General features: G+C 43.4%; 1 protein-coding gene across 5 annotated transcripts; it reads left to right on the top strand.

Annotated features, from left to right (window-relative positions):
* Nucleotides 1-259: 259 nt before the first annotated feature.
* CUNH5orf30 (chromosome unknown C5orf30 homolog) lies at nt 260-20,384 on the top strand. Of its 5 annotated transcripts, XM_028755715.1 has the most exons (4): nt 1,439-1,687; nt 2,621-2,699; nt 7,579-7,668; nt 17,917-20,384. In XM_028755715.1, exon 4 carries the CDS (start codon nt 17,940-17,942, stop codon nt 18,561-18,563), a length of 624 nt encoding a protein of 207 aa, XP_028611548.1. In that variant the 5' UTR covers nt 1,439-1,687; nt 2,621-2,699; nt 7,579-7,668; nt 17,917-17,939; the 3' UTR covers nt 18,564-20,384. The 5 variants fall into 5 exon arrangements, with proteins under 5 accessions (XP_028611546.1, XP_028611550.1, XP_028611547.1 ...); XM_028755713.1 differs by lacking the exons at nt 1,439-1,687; nt 2,621-2,699 and adding an exon at nt 260-503; XM_028755714.1 differs by lacking the exons at nt 1,439-1,687; nt 2,621-2,699 and adding an exon at nt 658-785.
* Nucleotides 20,385-21,003: the final 619 nt, after the last annotated feature.

Raw genomic sequence — 21,003 nt, 5'->3', positions numbered from 1 at the left:
AAACTCAAAAATCACAGCCATCCCCACACAGCTCAACACACCGCTCTGCGGATGGCTCCCGCATTGCCAGGCCTGTGAGCTGCGGCTCGCCGGCGGTGGTCGCGGGCTTTGGTCCGGGAGCGGTGTAGCATCACACGCCGCCGCCTCGCGTCCCCGCAACAACCTCCGGTTCTGCGCTCTCCCGCCGCCGGCCCAGCGCCTTCTCCAGCCGCCCGCCCAGCCGAGCGTGCAAGCCTGGCGCAGGAGGCGGGCTCTGCGCTTCCCGGCCTCGCCTCCGCAGCCGGCGGGAGGAGGCGGGAAGGCGGGCGGAGGCGGGGGAGGAGGCGGGACTACGGCGGGCCGTAGCTGGCGCCGAGCGCGGTGGGAGAGCAGCGGGTACCCGGCTGGCTCGGCTGGCGGCCTCTGCCCACACCTCGGCGCCGCAGCCCCGCGCCTCGACCGCCCTTGGCTCCGGGGTCTGCGGCCGCCGGCCAGAGAGGAGCCGGCGGAACCCTGGACGACCGGTAGGTTGGACGTGGAGCGCCACTCCTCCTGCAACCTTTTGTGCTGCAGAGGTGGCGGCGGGGATGGGTGGGGTACGCGCGTGAGTGTGGGTGCCCCAGTCAGCGAGCCACTGTGCCAGCCCCAGGCACGGCGCCGCCCCTTCCTCCTCGCCTCGTGTCCCGGCCGGGCGCGCTGTGTGTGCGCAGCGCCGGGAAGCCCCGGGCCGCGCTGGCCTCTGCGATGGCTGGCGGCGCAGCCTCGGTGACACCGGGGCTGGGAGCCGGACTGGTCCCTGAGCCCTGGTACGGATGGCTGGCGTGGTGGTGTGGGGACTGGAGCCTGGGGTGGGGCCCGAGCGAGGTGCTAGAGCCCGCAGCTTCCTGGCACAGGGGTGGGGCCGGCGACGCGGGAGTGTGCGGCGCGGGTGAGTGTGCGGGGGCGTGCGCCCCGTGCGCGCGCGGCGAGCGGGCGGGCGAGCGAGCGAGCGGACGGGCGAGCGTGCGCTCGCCGCCGTCGTGCAGTGCGGGGACTCTGCGACCCGGAGCGACGCTCCCGCGGTGCCAAGGTGCGGAAGTCTGGGTGCGTCGGCGCGCGCCAGCTCGGCGGCTCGCCCTACCCGCTGCGCCAGGCAGCAGGCCCCGGGGAGGCCCGTTGAGAAGTAGCGCTCGCCCCGCTTGCCGCGCCTCTTGCCTCAACGGTGTGCGAGCCACGGCTGCGGGCTACAGATAGCGGCGGGAGACAGCCCCTGACGACCTTATCTCAACCGCCTGTGCGCACTGCACCCCGCGGGCCCGGCCGAGGCCGGTGCGGCTACCGGTGACGGACAGACCGGCGGTGGCCAGTGAGCGCCTGTGGATTGGGGATCTCGGCCCGGCGCTGGCCAGAAACTAAGGCAGCAGATGTCTCGGGCACCGCCGCCCTCGCCCCACCTGTCGCGGGTGGACTTTGGGGCGGGTGGGAAGCCTAGGGAAGGGCGCCTGGCAGTGGCCGGCGCTCAAACCTTGAGAAGCGGCCCATTGTGAAGCTGCCAAAGTCGCTCTAGTGGTGGAATCTGCGAATCTCGGCCAGGAAGGAACCCAGTTCGCGAAGGGAAGGACGGCCGCGTGCTTTCCCCCTTGGCAAGTGTCTGGCTTGCTAGAGACTCCCGGGCTCTCCGCCCACGCCGCGTTGCTTCGAGTGGGCTGAGGATTTCTGCAGAACCAGGGTGTGTGTGTGGTGTGTGGTGTGTGTGTGTGTGTGTGTGTAAGGGGGAGGGGGCTGGGAACACTGGAGATACTGGCGCTGAACTTTTTCATCCTTCCAAGAGGAGTAATTCTGGACACAGCAACGTTGTACCCTGTTAGTCGCTCCTAGCCGAAAGAGCCGATGCTGCACAAAATCTCTGTGGTTTCAAAACTCCGTTTTGTTTTTCCTCACAATGCGACTATATAATTTCAGGTGGCCGGGTGCTTTATGGTGGTGCAACAAGGTAGACACGAAGGATTGGAAACGACTCTTTCACAAAGTTATTTTCTCGGTTCAAAACGTAGTTATTATCCCAGAAGCTTTGGGCTACAGTGTATGCTTAGGTTGTTTTGATGAATGGATGGATGGTCTGCTGATTTGGGTGTTTTTATTATGATACATTGGATTAAAAACAAAACGGACAGGATGAAATGTAAGCGTTCATGAGTACCGAGACTACTCAACTTTGGTAAGAATTGGTACATAAAATGTGTTTTTGATATGTTTAATTGTAAATGGAACTGTTAGCACTAAGTCTCCCAGGTGTAAGGGATCATTGACACTACTAACAGCCAATTAGGTTCCATTTATGTGTTCCATAGTTTCAAAGAGTAACTTAACATTTTGTCTTAAAAAGTAATTGGTGTGATGAGGCCATTAATTTATAAACACCGTGTAAGTTTTGTTTCCTGGTTTGAGGACTCGGTTATTTCCCCAATGAATACCCGGTTTTCAACTTTCCTTCCGGAAGGTGAATCACCTCCAAAGATACCTGTCTTTGTGGTTATGTTTCCAGAAGAGGCAGATTTCTTGTTAAAGACTGAGAGTAGACTTGTGGTTTCAGCTGTAGTCAGACATGTTTGGAGCGATGCTGAATGTGTTGTAGTAACGTGGGCTTGGTTTTAATTAGCAGAGATGGAAACCAAAAGAATGCCAGGCTCTTTAAGGGACCTGCTATTAAGAGAACCGATACTAGAAAGAGGAACACACAGGTTTGTGTCTTTCTGAACCAATTATGGGTTGCTTTACCATGCTGGGAAGGTTGGCGGTTTGTCAGTAAGGTCAGAGGAGCTTTTTAAAAAGTCACACTGCACTTGGTAACTGCTCTTCTAAACCCTTAGTGATATGAGTTTTACAAACTGAAGAGAGGTAAGAAGGTTGCAAGTGGTCTCCATGGTGAGACTCATGGGTTCAGCACAGCATTTTGTTTTCCATTCAATGCTCTAATCTGTCTGCCAGCTGAACCGTTTTTACTTCTGTTCAGTGGTTTTCTATTTGCGGAATGTTTTGGTCCCTTATTTATTTTAGAGAATTCTTTGAGAGCAGAAAATATTTTGATTACAAAACATGTTCACCAGTTGAAATGGAATTTCCCTTGCCCCGTGGTCCCTGACCCCCGTTTATGTGTGTGTGTCTATCTATCTATAGAGATAAAATTTGGTATTTTTTGTTATTTTTTTAATTAGTGGATCTGGGGTGATGCATGAAATACACAGATTTAGGTATTTAAGAGTAAAGAGTTTGTTTAGAACTCAGCATTTCCATGTGAAGTGTCCTTTGTTTTGTGGGAAAACAGAAAACTCGTGGCCGATGGTGTTCCTGTTTGTTGTCCCATGTCGGAGGATTTTGTCTGGCATGGTGGTAGACCTTTAATCCTGCCCCCACTGCTTTTACACACTTAAGAAATAGTGTTGGATACAGCATCAAGCCCATGGCTCTGTGGATGTGCCTCCCAAAGTACAGTAGTAGAAAGACTTATTTTCCACTATAAAACTCACACCTCTTTGCTGTTTTATATATTGGGATAAAGGCAACGGTGTGTGGTATGTTGTTATCCTAAGGTACTTGAGGATTTAAGAGGTCTTGCAGATAATTATGTCAGGGAATTAATGAATGAGATATTACTTTTTGCAGGGCGTTATTAACTGTGATGGTAGCTATCACCAGTTCATGCTTTAAACTTTTCTACTTGTGGAGTCTCATTGTGATCGCTGTTGGATGTCTTCCTTTCCTTACCTGTGGCTTTCCTGTCTGAAGACAGTTGGCTGCACTTGGCCATGTTTAAGTTTCTTGTCCACATTATTTACAGAGTAATGCCATGGAGCTTCTGTTTGTTTCAGCTGTTTTGGAAACACTGTATCATAAAGCTTTAGCTTCCTTGACCTTAGTCTGTTTTTCTATTCATTTTTTTTTCTGTCCAAAGAATTTGACATCTGTCTTTCCCATTCACTATCTAAGCCTTCAAATGTCAGGATCAAACAATAGCCATTTATTGTTGTTAGGGAGTTCTAGATTTTTAAAGTATTCTAAAGTTAGATGGCTTTATTTAAAAGTTGTTTTTTTTGGATGCTTTTAGTTTTTATTTTGGGAGATAGTCGTGGAAGCTTTCCTATAACTTTGCAGTAGGTTGCTGTCCAGGCAGTCTTACAGGAGGTGTGCAGCTACACTGTTTGTTGGCTCTGCTGTGCTTCTTTTTGTGTCTTTCTTTCCCACTATGTCATCTTCCCCTTCCTGGTGCCTGGGGCTCAATGGTGCTCAGTTACACACAAGCAGCAGCGTCAGGAGGGAGAATGAGGACCAGGAGGATGCTCCTGCACTCTCATCTTGGCTCACTGTTGTGGGACCTGCTCTATTTTTGACTTGGCAGTGTAAACCAGGGATAATCAGTCACTACACTTTGCTCATTGTGAAATTACAGAGCATGTGTCTGGACTTCTTCACCAGCTCAGTGCTGTGTGGTGATTGCTGTAAGGCTCCTCTGCTTTTAATTTTAGACTGAAGATTTATCCAGGTCTATGTCTTTCTATTGATGGTTAAAAAGAAAGGAAAAGAAAAGAGTTTAGTTCATCTAAAAACTTGGGAAGAATATGCCACCAAATGCCTGGCATAAATTAGGAGAAAGCTGAAACAAAATTTAAGACTTTTGGAATTGTCTTTATTCATAATTAAGACATTTGAATTTTTCTAAGTTTTTAAGTTTCTAAGAGTGTGTGTCAAATTTGTCTCACGTTATGACTGATGAAGCCCTGGCATCCAATTGCAAAACAACCAATAGCCTGCAAATATTGCTGGAGATGTTTTCTGTCATCCTATTTGTCTTCAGGTTACTGTTGCTGTGATGAAGCACCATGACTAAAACAACTTGTGGGAAAGGGTTTATTTGGCTCACACTTCCACATCTTAGTCCATCACTGAAGGAAGTCAGGACAAGAACTCCAGCAAGGCTGGAACCTGGAGGCAGGAAATGATCCAGGGCCATGGATTGATGCTGCTTATGGGTTTCCTCCTCATGGATTGTTCAGCCTGCTTCTAAAACTAGATTTCAGGACCAGCAGCCCTGGAATAACACTATCCACAATGGGCTGGGTCCTTCCTAACCAATCACTAAATAAGAAAATGCCCTATAAAACTGTCATATTATTTAATTTCTTTGTCTGGCAGGTGTGTGAGTGTATTGTGTGGTATGCATATGTGTGTATGTGAGTGTGTGCATGCCTGTGGGGTATGTGTGTGTGTGCTGGGGGTTTGAACATGGTATTCTCTGTCTCCATATTTGTGCTTTAAAATGTTAACATTTAAAAAGTTTGCAATCACCTTGGAACTAGTAATAAAACTGCCCCTCTAGTCATTTTACAAACAAGACGATAAAACCTTTTATATGAAATAACCTCCTGAAAACACTTAACAGTAGGATTCTACCCACAGAAATTAATGGATGTATGTTTTCATGACCATGATTATTCTATGTAAGGCTGCTCTTACATACAAATTTGAGGATGGGCCAGTGCACTGGCCCTGGAGCCTGGCTGACTGGTGTGCAGATTCCCACACAGCTCTCAAGTAGTTGTAGTTTAACTGAATACTTGAAAGTGGGGTTAATATTTTCTTCAAGGAATAAAGATAACACTTGAATTATATCTTTTTGGAATGTAAAAGATGCTGAAAAATGGTTTCTTTTTTATTTCAGTTCTCTACTACAAATGTAAATTTCCTAACAATGTTCTGTAAGATTCTTGGGGGGTGGGGTGTAATTACATAAAGTGAATACTTGCATCTCCAGGGAACAGATTTTGTTTCACTGGGCTTCAGTTTCTGTTAAGACCACAAGCCTCATTGGTGAGGGAGGCCCAAGCCTTAGTTATGCATATTGCTTGTTTGCTAAATTTAAACAGAGTTGGGTGTAAAAATAAATAGAACATGTCTGTTCTCAGCATCGGAGGAAGTGCCAGTGGCTGATAGCACCAGGGTTCTTTGCATGATGAGCCAGTGTACTAAGTGCTTCTAGTTATCAAGCAAAATAAGTTGAATTCAGTAAATTATCTTTGGCTGAAACTCCTCTGTGCTGGGAGAAGAATAACCAGCCAGCAACTCTTGGCCTTTTCTTTTGCTGTTCGTCTTTATTCTGAGAACAGGTTTACAGGGCTGTGTTTCCAGGTTCTATACCTCTATGTAGATAAAAATGAAGCCTCTCCGCCCTTAGGAGCACAGCCCCGCGCCCCGCCCCGCCCCGCCCCGCCCCTCCTGCCCCACCCTGCCCCTTGTGTTGAGTACAACGTTGCTAACTCAGCAACCAGTGAAACCTGGAGGGTTGAAAAGGACTTTGGGGAGAGTGGTGTGTGTGTGTGTGTGTGTGTGTGTGTGTGTATGTGTGTGTGTGTGTGTGTTAACAAATTAATCCAATTAGATGAGGATGCAAGAGATAAAGATAGATTCTTTTAATTCCCAAGGTAAGAGGGAATGACAATGAGGAAATGCTAGAGACCTACATAGACCGGCTTTTCTGTATTTAAAGTATTTCCTGAGTTGGGCGGTGCTTCAGTGGGTGGTGCTTCTCCTGCAGGAGTCACTGTCACCTCAGTGTTTTCCCGAGTGGCTACATGAAAACTAGACATGGCAGTGTACTAAACAAACCCAGTGCTTCTTGGCAGAGACAGGAGGAGCCCAGTGACTCCTTGGCCAGTAGCCAGGCTAAATTAGAGTTCTTATCTCAAGAAATAAACTAGAGAGTTAGAGGTATGGCTCAGAGGCAGTATCAGAGGTCTCACCAGGAGGTTCAAGATCCTGGCTTCACACCCAGTACCAAAATAAATAGAGGAAGAAGAAGACAGTGCTTGATGTTGACCTCTGATTTCCGCATGTATGCATGCTTGAATGAACATGTACACACATACATTCACACTCATGCACACACATGCACACGTATACGCACATACACATAGTAAACATAGAAATCTTTCAAGAGCTTTCTAGTCCTTTGCCACAAGCCATCTACCAAATGATTTTTATTGCTGCTATCTTAGAGTTCAGATGTTTAGACACCAAAATTAATTTCATAATAATAAGATCACATATCTATAAAGGGCTTCTTACAGCATCTACCTGAGTTTCCTGGATCTGCATAACTTGTGTTAGGGAGGGGCAGTGGCGTGATTGGCCTCATTTTGGAGATTGCTATTTATGTAAGGTCTTAGCGTGGTCACAGCCAAAGTCCATTCTTTTTGTGCCTGCCTCAGCATTTCCCCTCCCCCACCCCATACAATCTTCTGAGCACCTCAGTAGGAATACAATGATAAAAACAACATTTAAGCCTTCAATTTTTCATGTAGCCTAATTAACTACTCTTAGTTTCTAGGCAGAGTCTGCACAGCAGACGGGAATAAGAGCAGTAAGATGTTTTGAAGACTCATTTAGCCAAACTAACTCAAAGCCACCCTTTTAATTAAATTACTTAGTTACTGTGTCCCATGTAACCTGTGCCCAGCATTAGTCCCTCTTGTGACTTTCATTCTGTTTTGCAGTTAGAATTGTTATAATTGCTTGATAAACTGTTACTCGTTGAATTACAGGCTTATTTTTGTGTCTCATGTTTAGTATCTGGAGTAGAACAGAAAAATTATTATGCCTGTGCTCCCTTGGGACTCTTTGGAACTTGCACAGTGACATCATCTGGGATTTAATCTGGTAAGTTACATTTTGTTGTGTATGCTAATCATTATATGGGCATAACATCATAGTGCATGTTAAAGTCTTCGTAGGTGAACAGGCAAAAATAATGTCTTTGTGTTATTACAGTTGTGTGTGCCACAATCATGAGATTCTGATGGCTGGAGTTGAGGTTTGATAGCAGCATGTTACATTTATTTGAAATGTTTGATGCCTTCATGTGTTTTTCTTTTACCGAAGTTCCTGTAAGAACTGGGACTTCTTAGGGAATAATATTTCAGAGTCTTTGATAGAAGTAGTTGATCAGATTTGAGGGTTAGTATAGTAAAAATATTATTTCCAAAACTGCTGAAGTCATTCACAAAAGGTTCTGGTTATATATTTCTATAAATAACAGTGGCTGAAGTTCACATAATTGTCATTTGCTGCCTGTGTGGCTGTCCTTTATTTTCTCATATTATGAATAGATACTTTCAAGTTGTCATCTTTCAGTTATTCCCTCCCTTCTACCATGCCTCTATGTATGTCTACATAGTTGTTTGTGTAGCTTCAAGTCTTTGACGGGGCGAATAATTAAAACTAGCTTTGTGTGCTCTTTAGCATTTTCAGGACTATATTAATGTGAGTGGCTGCTCTTTAAATCCTGTAGTCTCTTTCTTTGGCTAACTTAGAGGTCCTTTTTTTGGGGGGAAGCTGGTTTTGTAATCAGCCGTCTCTGAATGGTCAGTCAACTGGAGAATGAGTTAAAAGGATAATGGGGGACCATGCTAATAGTAAGTAGAAGTATCATATCTAATTCATTTAACGCCCATTAAAGACTTTGTTATTCATTTTGTGTATATTTGTGTGGGGGCATGGGTTTGTGCTTGTGAGTGCTTTCAGAAGCCAGAAAAGTGCACTGAGCCTCCTGGAGCTGGACTTAGAGGTGGTTGGGAGCCAACGTGAATGCTGGGAACAAACTTGGGCCCTTTGCTATGCTTTTACCTGCTGAGATATCTCTCTAGCTGATGTGCTTAAAACCTGAAAACACCACTAAAATCTCTAGATTTTAGGAAGAGAAGTAGTTCAGAAACTCACAGTACACTTGGAAAAAATACAGCTGAGACACTAACGTAGCCAACTAAAGGAAAGAAGAAGAGATGAGCATGGAGGGGCCACAGGAACTATGTGCAGTTGCATGGCTCTCTGTTTCTTCGTATATGTGTAAGTGCACATTCGTAATATGTTTATGTGCATGATATATTTTAGGAAAGTAGGATTCTAGAAGAACTGCAAAAGATGAAGTGATTCAGCTCGAAAGGTGTGTGCTCTCTGAAGCTGATCCCACATGGAAAGGATAACCATTGAGTTTCCTTTCGACTCAGACTCTGTAGCCAAGAAATTACAATTTGGAGAAGGTGTAAAACTTGGCAATACATAAGCAGACCTCTCACTTTTAATGTCAGGTTTATGGAAGGATAGCTTGTCCATGATAGCATTTATTTGAGTGTACTTGTGAAGAGTTTCCGCCTATTCCTTTATCGTGTGCTCCCTCTCCTAACTTACCTCTCATGGGTTAGTTTCTGCCCCCACTATTTGGCATTTTCCAGAATAAATACAGTTTCTTTGTAAGTGAAACCACTGTATAAAGCTTTCCTGTCAACATGAACTTTACTTGTTGCCTTTCGACTTTCCGCTGTTTATTGCTGAACGGCATTGCATTGTATGCATGCCTAGGGTGATATTTGGACTCATGCCAGGTTTTGATAATTATGATTGATTATGAATGACATTGTTATGAATATTTATGTTCATGTCTTAGTGTGAACATTTCTTCTTGAGTTGTTTGGTTCATGCCTAAGAGTAAGGTAGTTGGCTTATTTAGTAAGCATTTATTCACCTTCGTAAGCCATGTGAGCTACTGCTCAACATACCCCTAAGTATCTAACATACCAAAGTGCAGTCACCTGACTCAAATCTCGGCATAGATTTGTTTCATTTCTGTATCCATTGTTTTCAACCTTGAGTGGATTAGAGTGAGTAAATTTGAGGGTCTTCAGGACAGTGACTGTAATAGGCAAATTACCTCCACCTGAGTGACTTAAACAGGCAGGCATTAGAAGAGTACAGTTTTGACAGACATAGTCTGGCAAGCTTTGAAACCTTTATGCATAGTAAAACCGCCTGGCAGTTTTGTTGTTGGTCATTTGTTTTAAAGTATTTTTTAAAAGGATTGATTTATTTCCATTTTATGTGTTTGAGTGTTTTGTGACTGTCAGTAGGTGCCCTCTCCATATGCATGCCTAGGGTGCTGAGGACGGCATCTCATCTCCTGGAAGCAGAGTTGAAGATGATTGTGAACAGCCATGTGGGTGCTGAGATGAGAACCCCGGCTGTTCTCAGCTTCTCTGTCCTTCCTACAGTAGATGTCAGACTGGCAAACTCCATGTCTGGTCCCTCTTGAAAAGGACTTTGTTAACATGCTAACATTTTTATGTTGTGTATTTAAGATGGTCATATCTACTTCCTTTTATATACTGCTACATGTTGCTAAAGACAGGCATATGAAGCAGTGTTTGATTACTGAGGTGATATATTTTTATTTTTTATTTTTTTGGTTAATTCTAATTTAGAAAAAAGTTTCCATAAAAAAAAAAGCTTTTTTAAGAAAAATAATGTGAGTCTTGGGAAATGATGTCACTGAAGTGCTTGTTGTACAAATATGAGAATTTGAGTCCAATCCCATATTTGTGATCTGGCTTTGGGAGGGCAGAGGAGGGTAAGAGCTGGGGTTCTTATCTGTTCATCCTAGCCAACCTTGGGAGTACCATGGGTATGGGAGTCTGTCTGTAAAAACCAACCAACCAATAAAGCAAACAGAAACCATGAGGGAGTTGGCTCTTACAAGCAACACCATAGATTTACCTTCTTGGCTTCCACATGCATGAGTATACATCTATATGTACATCCTATATGTAAATAAAGCTCTCTACTTTCCCTCCCCCCCTCTTACACACACACACTCCACACACACACTTATAATTTTATATAGCATTTGTGAAAAGCAGCTATTTTCTGAGCTGGTATAAGAAGCTAGGGCATTTGTGCTGTGTCTTCAAAATGTACTCTTTTTTTGCCAGATGTATAGGAAATAAGGCTTTTTGGAGAGTGTTAGAACTGTATACATTGTATACAGAGTGTGGTCTTCTGACAGCTCTGTTGTAGTTGTACTCTGGTTTAGTCTCAGCCAGGATTCATGTTATTAGGGTAAGACGTATTATACTCACTACCTTAAAAATGTGCACTCTTCATATTTCTCTAGAATATATAAACATTTTTACCATTTCTTGAAGGAAATTGGATACTTTGTTTATAACCTGTGCATGATACATCTGTTAGATGTGAAAAATCTCAGAGTTAAAGTCAGGAATGAAAGCCATATCTGTTCTATCTTTTCCCTTTGAAAAAGCAAACACATTATCCATTGGGTTCGCATTCTTCTTTCTTCGGCAATACCTACCTATTTATATGTAGTGAGAGTCGAAGCAGGACACTGTCCTGGTAAATGTCTACATTGCACGTTATAGAAGTGTTTACATTAGCTTTGGGTTATATAAAATAGTGCATTCTCTCTGTAAAGAAAACGGGAACATTTTATATAAAGCTTTGTGGCAGTTGCTAAAAAAAATTTACAAAGCATATGTTCTTTGACTCAGCATTTTAGTTCTGGAATTTCATGCAAAATTAGTTTCTCTGTGTCTGTCTCTGTCTCTCTCTGTCTTTCTCTCTGTGTTTCTTTCTCTCTCTGTGTGTCTTTCTCTATGGATATCTCTCTTTATCTCTCTCTCCCTCTTCCTCTCGCTCTCTCTCCCCCCTGTGTGTACGTGCATATAAATAAACACCTACTCTCATATTAGTAAACGTAGGGAGTAACGGAGAATACACTTAAATATTAATAAGAGCTTTCTCTGTATATAGCATTGGTAGGAAGTGAGGAGAGATATTTTTGGCTTTCAGAGAATGTATGAATTATTTGAATTGAATTATCTTTCAGTCTATGTGGATTATTTTACAGGTTTCAAAAATAATAAAAAGATCAAATAATCATTGAAATAGGCTGTTGAGGAGTGGAAAGTGTCTGGTTGGGGAAGGAGGTTGCAGAAATGTCTATGAGACTGGCTGTTTCAAAAGCTCTGCAGCTCCTGGAGGTATTGAGGAGGCTGCTGCTTCATGCCTGTAGCGTACGTGGTGAGCCTTTCCCTTCTGAGTACCTGTCAGTAGAGTTGGCTGTGTCCATACACAGATTATCCCTTGGAAATACTTCCTGGCTTTTCTCTCCAAGAGTCTTATGCTGCCCAGACTCCACTAGATCCTTTTTTTTGGGGGGGGGGGGTGAAAAATATTTCTGATAATCTAATACCAGATTTAGGACAGGGATGAGAAAGGTGTGTTTAGAGTGGACAGTGAAGCATATCACTTAATTGGTTGAAAGAGTCCGACCATAGAATACCATGTCCTTTGACATCTCAGCTGAAGCTTTAGGAAGTCAATAAGTTTCAAGGGTGTGGTGTGCTAATGCTACACAAATATGCACAATAAGAAAGGTTAGGAATCAGTGAATTCTCTTGAGGTTTGAGGTGGAACACAGCCCTTTGGACAGAGTTTCTCAGAAGGGATTCTTTGTCTGATGGCTCTGAAGCCCCACTGTTCTTTGTAGAGCTCATACAGGAGCTAGGGCACTTAGACTACTTTCAAATGGTGATATTTGTGCCCAAAGTTTCGATGCCTCCTCTTGGAGAGTATTAAAGAGCTGAGAAATACTATCGGTGCTATAGTGAATACTGTATATGTTATTGTTTGGGCCTCCTGCTTTTAGTATCAGCCAAAATGTGCAATTTTACACTAATCAGTTGTGAAAATGGGTGATTTATGTTAGCTGACCTAGGGTCATCTAGTTGAACAATTCCTTCATGTATTTCAGGAAACACAATCACACCAGCAGACATTCCCAGATGTTTGCTGTTTGAATCTGAGAAGATCTTTGTTCACCATATAAGATTTTGTGTTTGCTTGTTTAAAGTCTTAAAGCATTATGTTGACTTTTCTACAAGTTGACTTTTCTGGTTTTATCTTTGTGTATATGTGTGTATGTGCATGTTTATATATGTACAGGTACATGAATGTGTGTGTGGTCGTGTGCATGTGTCTGTGTGTGGATGCATGTATGTGTGTGTGCTCACATTTGTACATGTGTGTGCACATGTATGCATGTATAGATGTATGTGTATATGTATCTGTACATGTATGTGCATGTGTGTGTATATGTGTAGGTGTCTGTGGGGGACAGAAGACAACATCCTCAGGTATTATTCCTCAGATACTGTTCACCTTCTTGTTTTTGATTCAGAGTCTCTCACTGGCGTGAAACTCACTGAGAGGTGAAGCTAGATGCCCAGTGAGTGCTAGAGATCCTTCTGCCTCTGGTTTACAATCCCTAGTCCTGTTATTTAGCACGGATCAGCTTCCCCCTGCTCACAAGGCAAGCACTCTGCTGGCCTGGCACTATAGTTTTGTTTTCTTTTCTAGACCGACTGACTCCCTCCTTCCCTCCTTCCTTCCTTTCTTGATTCACTGATTATTATGTCTGTAGAAGTGGTGTTCTCTGCATACGTGTGCTATGATGCTCATGATCCCTCCTTCCCTCCTTCCCTCCTTCCCTCCTTCCCTCCTTCCCTTCTTCCTTCCCTCCCTCCTTCCCTCCCTCCTCCCCTCCCTCCCCCCTCTCTCCCTCTCTCTCTCTCTCTCTGTTCTAGACTGACACTCTCCCCTCCCATATACAGAGTGACAGAGATATTTATATAGATATATATTTTCCACTTCTGTTAGTAAGTTAACACTTTTCTAATTTTTGTCTCTAGTCTTCTGCCCTAATTATGTATAAAAGGGATTCATAGGAACAAAAAGGGCATCTTTAATGATGTAGAGTGTAGAAGCATGGGATCTGATGTCTTATGTGTGTGCTTGTGTGGTGTATGCATGGATGTGCATGTTTATCCTTACCCATCATGCACCTGCGGAGGCCAGAGGTCAACATTGTGTGTCTTCCTTTATCATTCTCCACCTTATGTTGGAGACATGGGCACTTCTTGGACTGGATCTTGTCTTCTTGGCTAGACTTCCTAGCCAGTTGGACTCCCCTGTTTTGTGTACCCTCATCTCTAGGATTACCTAAATTTAGAGTGTGTTGTGGTTCTGAACTCAGGCCTTGGTTCTTGCACTTTGCCTATGGTGTCTCTCCCTACCCTTGTGGCTGATTTCTTGATTCACTGATTATTATGTCTGTAGAAGTGGTGTTCTCTGCATACATGTGCTATGATGCTCATGAGAATATTTGTGATCCTGTCTCAACCTTAAACTTTTTGAAAATGAGGCCATTTTAGAATATGAGGCAAAATGCTGAGTCATGAATAGGTCTGCTGCTTTCACAGTATGTCCATGGCAGAGTGTTTATGGAAAAACCTGAAGACTGTGCTCTGATACAGTAGCCATCTCCAGTTACAGTCATGGTGCTGACTTTTCTGTTAAAGGCTTTTTAAATAAGAAACTTGGAGGCTGGGGTGGAGGTCAGTGTCCTTAGTATTCATGAAGCCCTGGGTTCAGTCAGCATCCACAAACAACATTAAAAATACTTCCTGTGGAAGACTTTGTGTCTCAGATGTGCCTTTAGATGTACTGGTGTGTACCCAGTGCCTTCGGCTTACACCGTGTGTGTGTGTGTGTGTGTGTGTGTGTGTGTGTGTGTGTTGGGGGGAGGAGGGTAAGGCAGTGACTTAGAGTCTGGTCATTCTTTGGTGTTGGTTTTTTAAAAGTGGAATTCTGGAACTAGAAAAGCACATAGGCCTGTCCTTCAGCTGGGACAGCGTCTTTAACAAAGGATCCGAGAATATTGATTCCATTCTTTTGGCAGAGTTTGCCTACCTAGCATTTAAACTCACTCAGGAAATTCTCGGGAACTCAACAACGCAGAATGTTGCCCTTCTAACCACACTGCAGAATGGGAGCTGTATGAGCCACTTAATTTGTCCCTCTGTCTGAGAGAAACAAATACTTACCCTTAGGTATTTTCTCGCTGGAGCCTGGCTCTAGGCTACTTTTGTAGAGCTGCACAGTAAGCATTCATTAGAAGAGTGGTATGCAAGAAAAAGGCTCTAGCATAGGGACCCCAATGGAGGAGTTAGAGGAAGAAGGGCTGAAGGAGCTGAAGTAGTTTACAGCCTCATAGGAAGAACAACAATATCCACCAACCAGACCCCACCCCCAACCCCAGAGCTTCCAGGGACTAAACTACCAACCAAAGAGTACACATGGAGGGACCCGTGGCTCCAGCTGCATATGTAGCAGAGGAGGGCCTTGCCTGGCATCAATGGGAGGAGAGGCCCTAGTCCTGTGGAGACTTGATGCCCCAGCATACAGGAATGATAGGGTGGTGAGGCAGGAGTGGGTGCTTGGGTTGGGGAGTACCATCATAGAAGCAGGGGGAGATGGGGGATGGGATAGGGGATTTGTGCAGAAAAATAACATTTGAAATGTAAACAAATAAAATAACCAATAAAAAAGAAAAAGAAAAGAAAAAGGCTCTAGAAATCTCCGTGTTAAGGAACACAAGTTAGCTAACTGTCACCTTCAGTCATTCTCTTATTTGAGGAGGGGCGAGGAATGAGAAGGGGTCCTGGGACTCGGACAAAGGTAAGTACAGTTGGGTGAGCTGTGTGTTAAGAACCGTACATAACACATGTGAGAATGTCAGTGAGGCCACGCCTCATGCAGTTAGTACTGATAAGAACTGTAAGCAGTTTGTGAGAGCCCTGCTTGAAGGTGTTCTTTTTCATATGTCAGTCAGTATACCACAGAGATGGAGGAAGCCAGCCTTCAAGCTGCTCTGAGAGTGCACTCACTGTTGAGTGTACACTGCTTGGGATAAAAGTTCTGATGCACGATAGCTAACGAGTGCAGAATTTATGTGCGCACACATAAAGTGTGTGCATTATCACTGCAACCTGCTTAGCAGTTTTCCCCACCCAAGGCAAGGTAGGTGAGTTTCAGCCCAGTGTGTATATGGATTGTCACCCAGGTCAGAGCACATAGGATCTGAACCGTGCATGTTAAGAAGCTTATATAGCAAGTGAAAAAAAACCCAGGTTGCTGGGAAGCCATGGTTGTCATGGAGTGCCAGACTTAAAGAAATCCAAGTCAGTACTCACTCAGAGAGGCCTGATGGCTGAAGTACCATTGTCTGGGTGGCTGTTCTACACTGTGTGTGTGTGTATTCTGTCTGTCTTTTCCTCCTTGGCCCTGGTTGCTTGGACTGCACCATTCCTCTGTTCCTGACCTTTCAGGATGAATGATCAGATTGAATTACTACCTACAGCTACCTGTCAGGTTGTGAAGGTTGAAGGCCTTAGATTTGTCCTCTCCAAGGTTACATAGTTAGTGATCAAGGCCAGGTTACTTTATTTTGTCCCTTGGCTTAGGACCAAAGTTCATTTGACATAACAATTAGGTGTGACTTGGTATGAGTCTATGAGGTTCATAAGCTGAGGTGTCTAGCAGATCTAGACATACTGGCAGTTACAATTAGAGTCCTGTCAACAGGCAAGTAAGTTTCATCCTAGGATAGTAACAGAATATAACAGAACCAGTTACCTGAAATCCAGAAAGCCAAGAGAATAGTCTAAAGCTTACAGGAAGCTGGGACCCCTGTGTACATACTGCTGACCTTTACTCTGCTGTCATACTGTGGTAAGGACAGGGAGCCTCGTGTGCCTCTTAGTTTCCTAATGAAGGAAAGAAAGAATAAGCCTCCCAGACCTTCTGCTTCATTTGGCTTTAGTTTTCTGAAATTGAAGTGAGTACTGAAACCTTAGGGAAGTAGCTCCTTGTTTTATAAAAGCTCTCTTGAGAATTGTGTGACATAGTAAACTTCCTGAAGAAATTTCTCATGTTAAACTCAGTTACTTGACATTTTGATTAGTATTCTCGGAGACTTCTTTAAAAACCAGTAGAAATTCAACTAACATGAAACTTTCTCAGAAGACATTATCTCTGTTTTCTCTTTTATTTTGTTTCCCAAAATTTGTATTATCTGCTGTTTTCTAGGAACCTAGCCATTATTCATGACTCTGGGTGTCATTAGGTTTTCAAAACTACATAAAATGATAATTGCAGTGAACAATCCTGTTATTCATTGTGAATCATTCTTTTTATGAAACTATTCAAGACTGTCTTTGGCATTGTAAAGTAAAATAACTGTGTGCTTCTGGTGTTTTATGATTAAATAGTCATAAAATGGCATTTGGCATTCTACATGTATTTTTTAAAATTCATCTATTTTTATTTTATGTGTATGGGTATTTAGCCTACATGTGTGTCTGCGCATCATGTGTGCAGTGCCTTCTCAGGCCAGAAGAAGACAGTGGATCATCTCGGGGAGTTCAGTTAGTTGTTAGCTGCTGTGTGGGTGCTGGGAACCAAGCTTGGGTCTGCTGCAAGAGCAACAAGTGCCTTTGTCATCTGAGCCATCTCTTCAGGGTCATTTGCATATGTTTAGTATTAGGTTTAAGGTTAGCTTTTTAACTACAGACGATTTTCTTTAATTCATTGGAGATTTCAAAGGATGATCTTTTTTTTTTTTTTTTTTGCAAGTTTTCCTTCCTTCCTCTAAATGCTCAACCACAGCATCAGGATAGGTATCAGGTCAACAGATCAGTCAGTAAATTGTACAGTATTCCTCTCAAGCACAGTTGCAAAGAATCACAGTCGTGAAGGGTAGAGTAAGCTAAAGGAGAGGAAAGGGTAGAGTAAGCTAAAGGAGAGGAAATTGAATTTTCAAGTCAAATTGTTTTGAAACCTTTTTGTAAAAACCTGTGTGCTTACTTGTGTTTGCCTACTGTTGGGTTCTGTACTGAATTTTTAAGCATACCAAGGAGTCAAACTCTATGCACTTGAACTGTCGAGTTTATGACTTGGAGAAGCACCCGATCTCGTTTCTTCTCCTTTGGATCATGTCCATAAAGCGTCCGATACTCACTGAGCTGCCTGTGAGTTCCTGAGCACAGGGTTGCAGCATTAATTTCTTGCCTGCTCTAGTTAATGTTTAGAAACCAAAGGCAGGAATCTTGGTGTTGTACAGTGTCTTCCAGACTTCTTCATGCTCTGTGTTCTATCAGGATCGGGCTTGGCTCAGAGCTGTGTGTTACTGTCTTCTAATCTGAGTCTGTTTACTTCCAGGAGTGTGCAGCCTGGTGCCTAAGATGGAAGTAGATATAAATGGGGAGTCCAGAAGTACCCTGACCACCCTGCCCTTGCCTGTGGCTGAGGGGAGCTCTCCAGGAAAAGCAGAGGCAGAGAAACCCCGCTGCTCCAGCACACCGTGCTCACCCATGCGTCGGACTGTGTCTGGTTATCAGATCCTCCACATGGACTCTAACTACTTGGTTGGCTTCACAACTGGCGAGGAACTCCTGAAGTTAGCCCAGAAGTGCACAGGAGGGGAGGACAGCAAGGGAGAAGCCATGCCTCCCTTACGCGCTAAACAGCTGGACGCAGGACTCTCGCGTTCCTCTCGTCTGTATAAAACTAGAAGTAGGTACTATCAGCCATATGAGATTCCAGCTGTTAATGGCAGGAGGCGAAGGCGGATGCCCAGCTCAGGAGACAAGTGCACCAAATCTTTACCTTATGAACCTTATAAGGCCCTCCATGGGCCCTTGCCTCTATGTCTTCTTAAAGGTAAGAGGGCTCACTCCAAATCCCTGGACTACCTCAATCTAGATAAAATGAGCATCAAGGAACCAGCTGACACAGAAGTGCTACAGTACCAGCTTCAACACCTGACCCTCCGAGGGGACCGAGTGTTTGCTAGAAATAATACATGAATGACTTGCTCAGAGTTTAAACCACTTTAGGTCAGCCTGTACTCGGCTAGAGAAAAATCTACTGTTGTACTCTGTACATGACCCTTCACGTTAGAGATGGTTATATCAGCTAAGCGTTCCCAGAACATAAAAATTGTTTGGATCAAGTTTTGGATACAGGAATGAAATCACAGGTACTTAGGGGCGGGGCGGGGGGATATCATTCTAGAGCACGCAACTGCAAAGAAAACCGAATGTTGACCGTTAGTTTGCATAGCTTTTTACCTAGGAAAAGGCCTTGGTGCAGTAATTTCACCTCTATGATTCTGACACCCAGATTGGGAATGTTAACCTGCTTGGTTGTTGCTAACTTGGTATGATTCATTAGAAATTGATATCGAGGTACCCAGTGCTTCTTGGGTCTCTGTATTTTACTATAAAATGTATGTAATGATTTGTCTTATGAAATTCAGAGCTTGAACATGGCTGAACTGGACCACTTTTTATTTTTAAATATTGAGTTTAACTATTTTATAACTGGTTTTGCACTGAAAACAATTAACATTTCAGAAAATTAAGAGAACAATCTTTCTTCACTTGCCTCAATGATAATATTGAGCGATGGATTTTTTTTTTATTTCCGCATGGAAAGTTACTGATCTTTACGGCTGTAAAATATTTCTTTCTAGCATTATTAAAGTGTGTCTTAATAAAATTAAAATTGGGATACAAAGTATTTATTTTATGATGGGTGAGTGGGTAGGGCGCTTTTCCAAAATGTTTCCCATATGAAGTTTTCATCAGTCGGAAACATTTCCTTAGTGCTTATTACCAGTTTAAATTCCACATGGAACTTGAAGACAGGAAGGATTCTCCCCACTGGGTTGTCAGTATAATGCTGTTTGCAGCTTTACTCCTTGTGAGTGATTATGGCTCTGGCAGGGGAGCTCTTCCTGATTTTGACTATCAAATGCTTAAACTAAAGATGAAGTGATACCACTCGGCCTAAGGTTGGGTCTTTCCAGGTTCAGTTCTCTGCAGTGTGGCACTCATCAAAATTTTAGTCTCAGGATTAGCGTTGGAGCCCAACGTGCTCCTACAGTTTTACTGGGCTAATCCTGGATTACCTAACAGTTTAGGTCTGTCACACTCGTTTAATTTGTTGATAAAGATATACTTCCTTGCCTTTAGTAACAGAAGCAGCTCAACTATTCTTGACCATAAATGTATGTAACTTTCCTTTTGTAAACATTTCTGTTTCTTTTATTCAGTCTTAAAGGTGCAATTTATTACTGATTTGGCGTTTCTGGCTATAGAACTACATGTTTTATGTTTTCTTTGGGGGCACTGTGAGTTTCTAAGGGGTTAGCAGTCTTGCTTATAAAATAAGAACACTTTTTAATTGACTAATGGGCCATTCCTGGAACAGTCATGACTTTTAACTCTGTCCAGGATGAATGGTAGACTTTCCTTAGAGCAGAATAACTCTTAGAAATCCCAGGAACTCTTCATAGAGAGGCAACTGTGTTGACAACACGTAGGAGAGAGCTTTGGAGATGCTGGCTCCCAGCTTACTGAACTAATCAGAGTTTTCGGTGGCTGGAAAGTTTCTGCTGTTGTCTATTTTGTAGTAAACTGCACCTTTGTAACATATTGTATTGATGAATGATCACTAAGATTAACTATATCTATACAGTCATTAGTTTGACAAGTAATAGAATCCTGTCAGATGCCAAAGAGTTGGGATTTTTACATTTAATGATTAAACACCGTTATTTATTGATGATTTACTCTCTGGAACTGTATTATTTCTAACTGAAATAAAAGGGTGATCTAAACATATATTGGTTTGTGGTGCTTTAAATCAAACAGACCTCTACTAGGCTAGCTAAGGATTCCACCCAAGGGGCTGGTGAGATGGTTTGGCTGGTAAAGGCAGTTGTCTGACCTCCTGAATTTGATTCCCAGGACTCCCATGGTAGGAGGGGAGGACCAACTGCTATAAGTTTTCCTCCAACATTCACATCTGTGCCATGGCACATGTGTGCATATATACACATGTTAACACACACAAGTAAATAAGTACATGTATGAATGCATTCCACACAAGCATTTATTTTAAGGCCCTAGTTTGAGCGAACAGAGTCACTGTCTCTTCCAGATGAAGTCTTTTCCCTGCAGTGGTCCGGACCCAGCCTCCTCACTGATAATGCCTGGAGATTGTCCTCCATGCTGACATTTCTTAAGCCAGATAAAAATATGTCACTTTTTAAATTTTTCATTTATCTTTGGCAAAAATGAATGTGTGAAATGTTTGATCTGACATAGTTGCTATGTTTTGTTACATAGCCTTAGATAACTGAAGAACCGGTTTCCTAGATACAAAACATGGGCGTTCTAGACCAGCCATTTTCAGAGAATGGTGTTCCCTTGATAGGAGTGTGTTACCAGAGGTGGGGAG

Source organism: Grammomys surdaster, unplaced genomic scaffold (genome assembly GCF_004785775.1).
Source record: "Grammomys surdaster isolate TR1022 unplaced genomic scaffold, NIH_TR_1.0 126076, whole genome shotgun sequence".
In the NCBI taxonomy this organism is placed as follows: Eukaryota; Metazoa; Chordata; class Mammalia; order Rodentia; family Muridae; genus Grammomys; species Grammomys surdaster.
Note: the sequence above shows the minus strand (reverse complement) of the source record. Positions and strands in the feature narration are given on the sequence as shown.

What these genes read in the sequence shown, in the direction of transcription:
- CUNH5orf30 (XM_028755713.1), top strand. Translation starts at nt 17,940, where the DNA reads ATGGAAGTAGATATAAATGGGGAGTCCAGAAGTACCCTGACCACCCTG.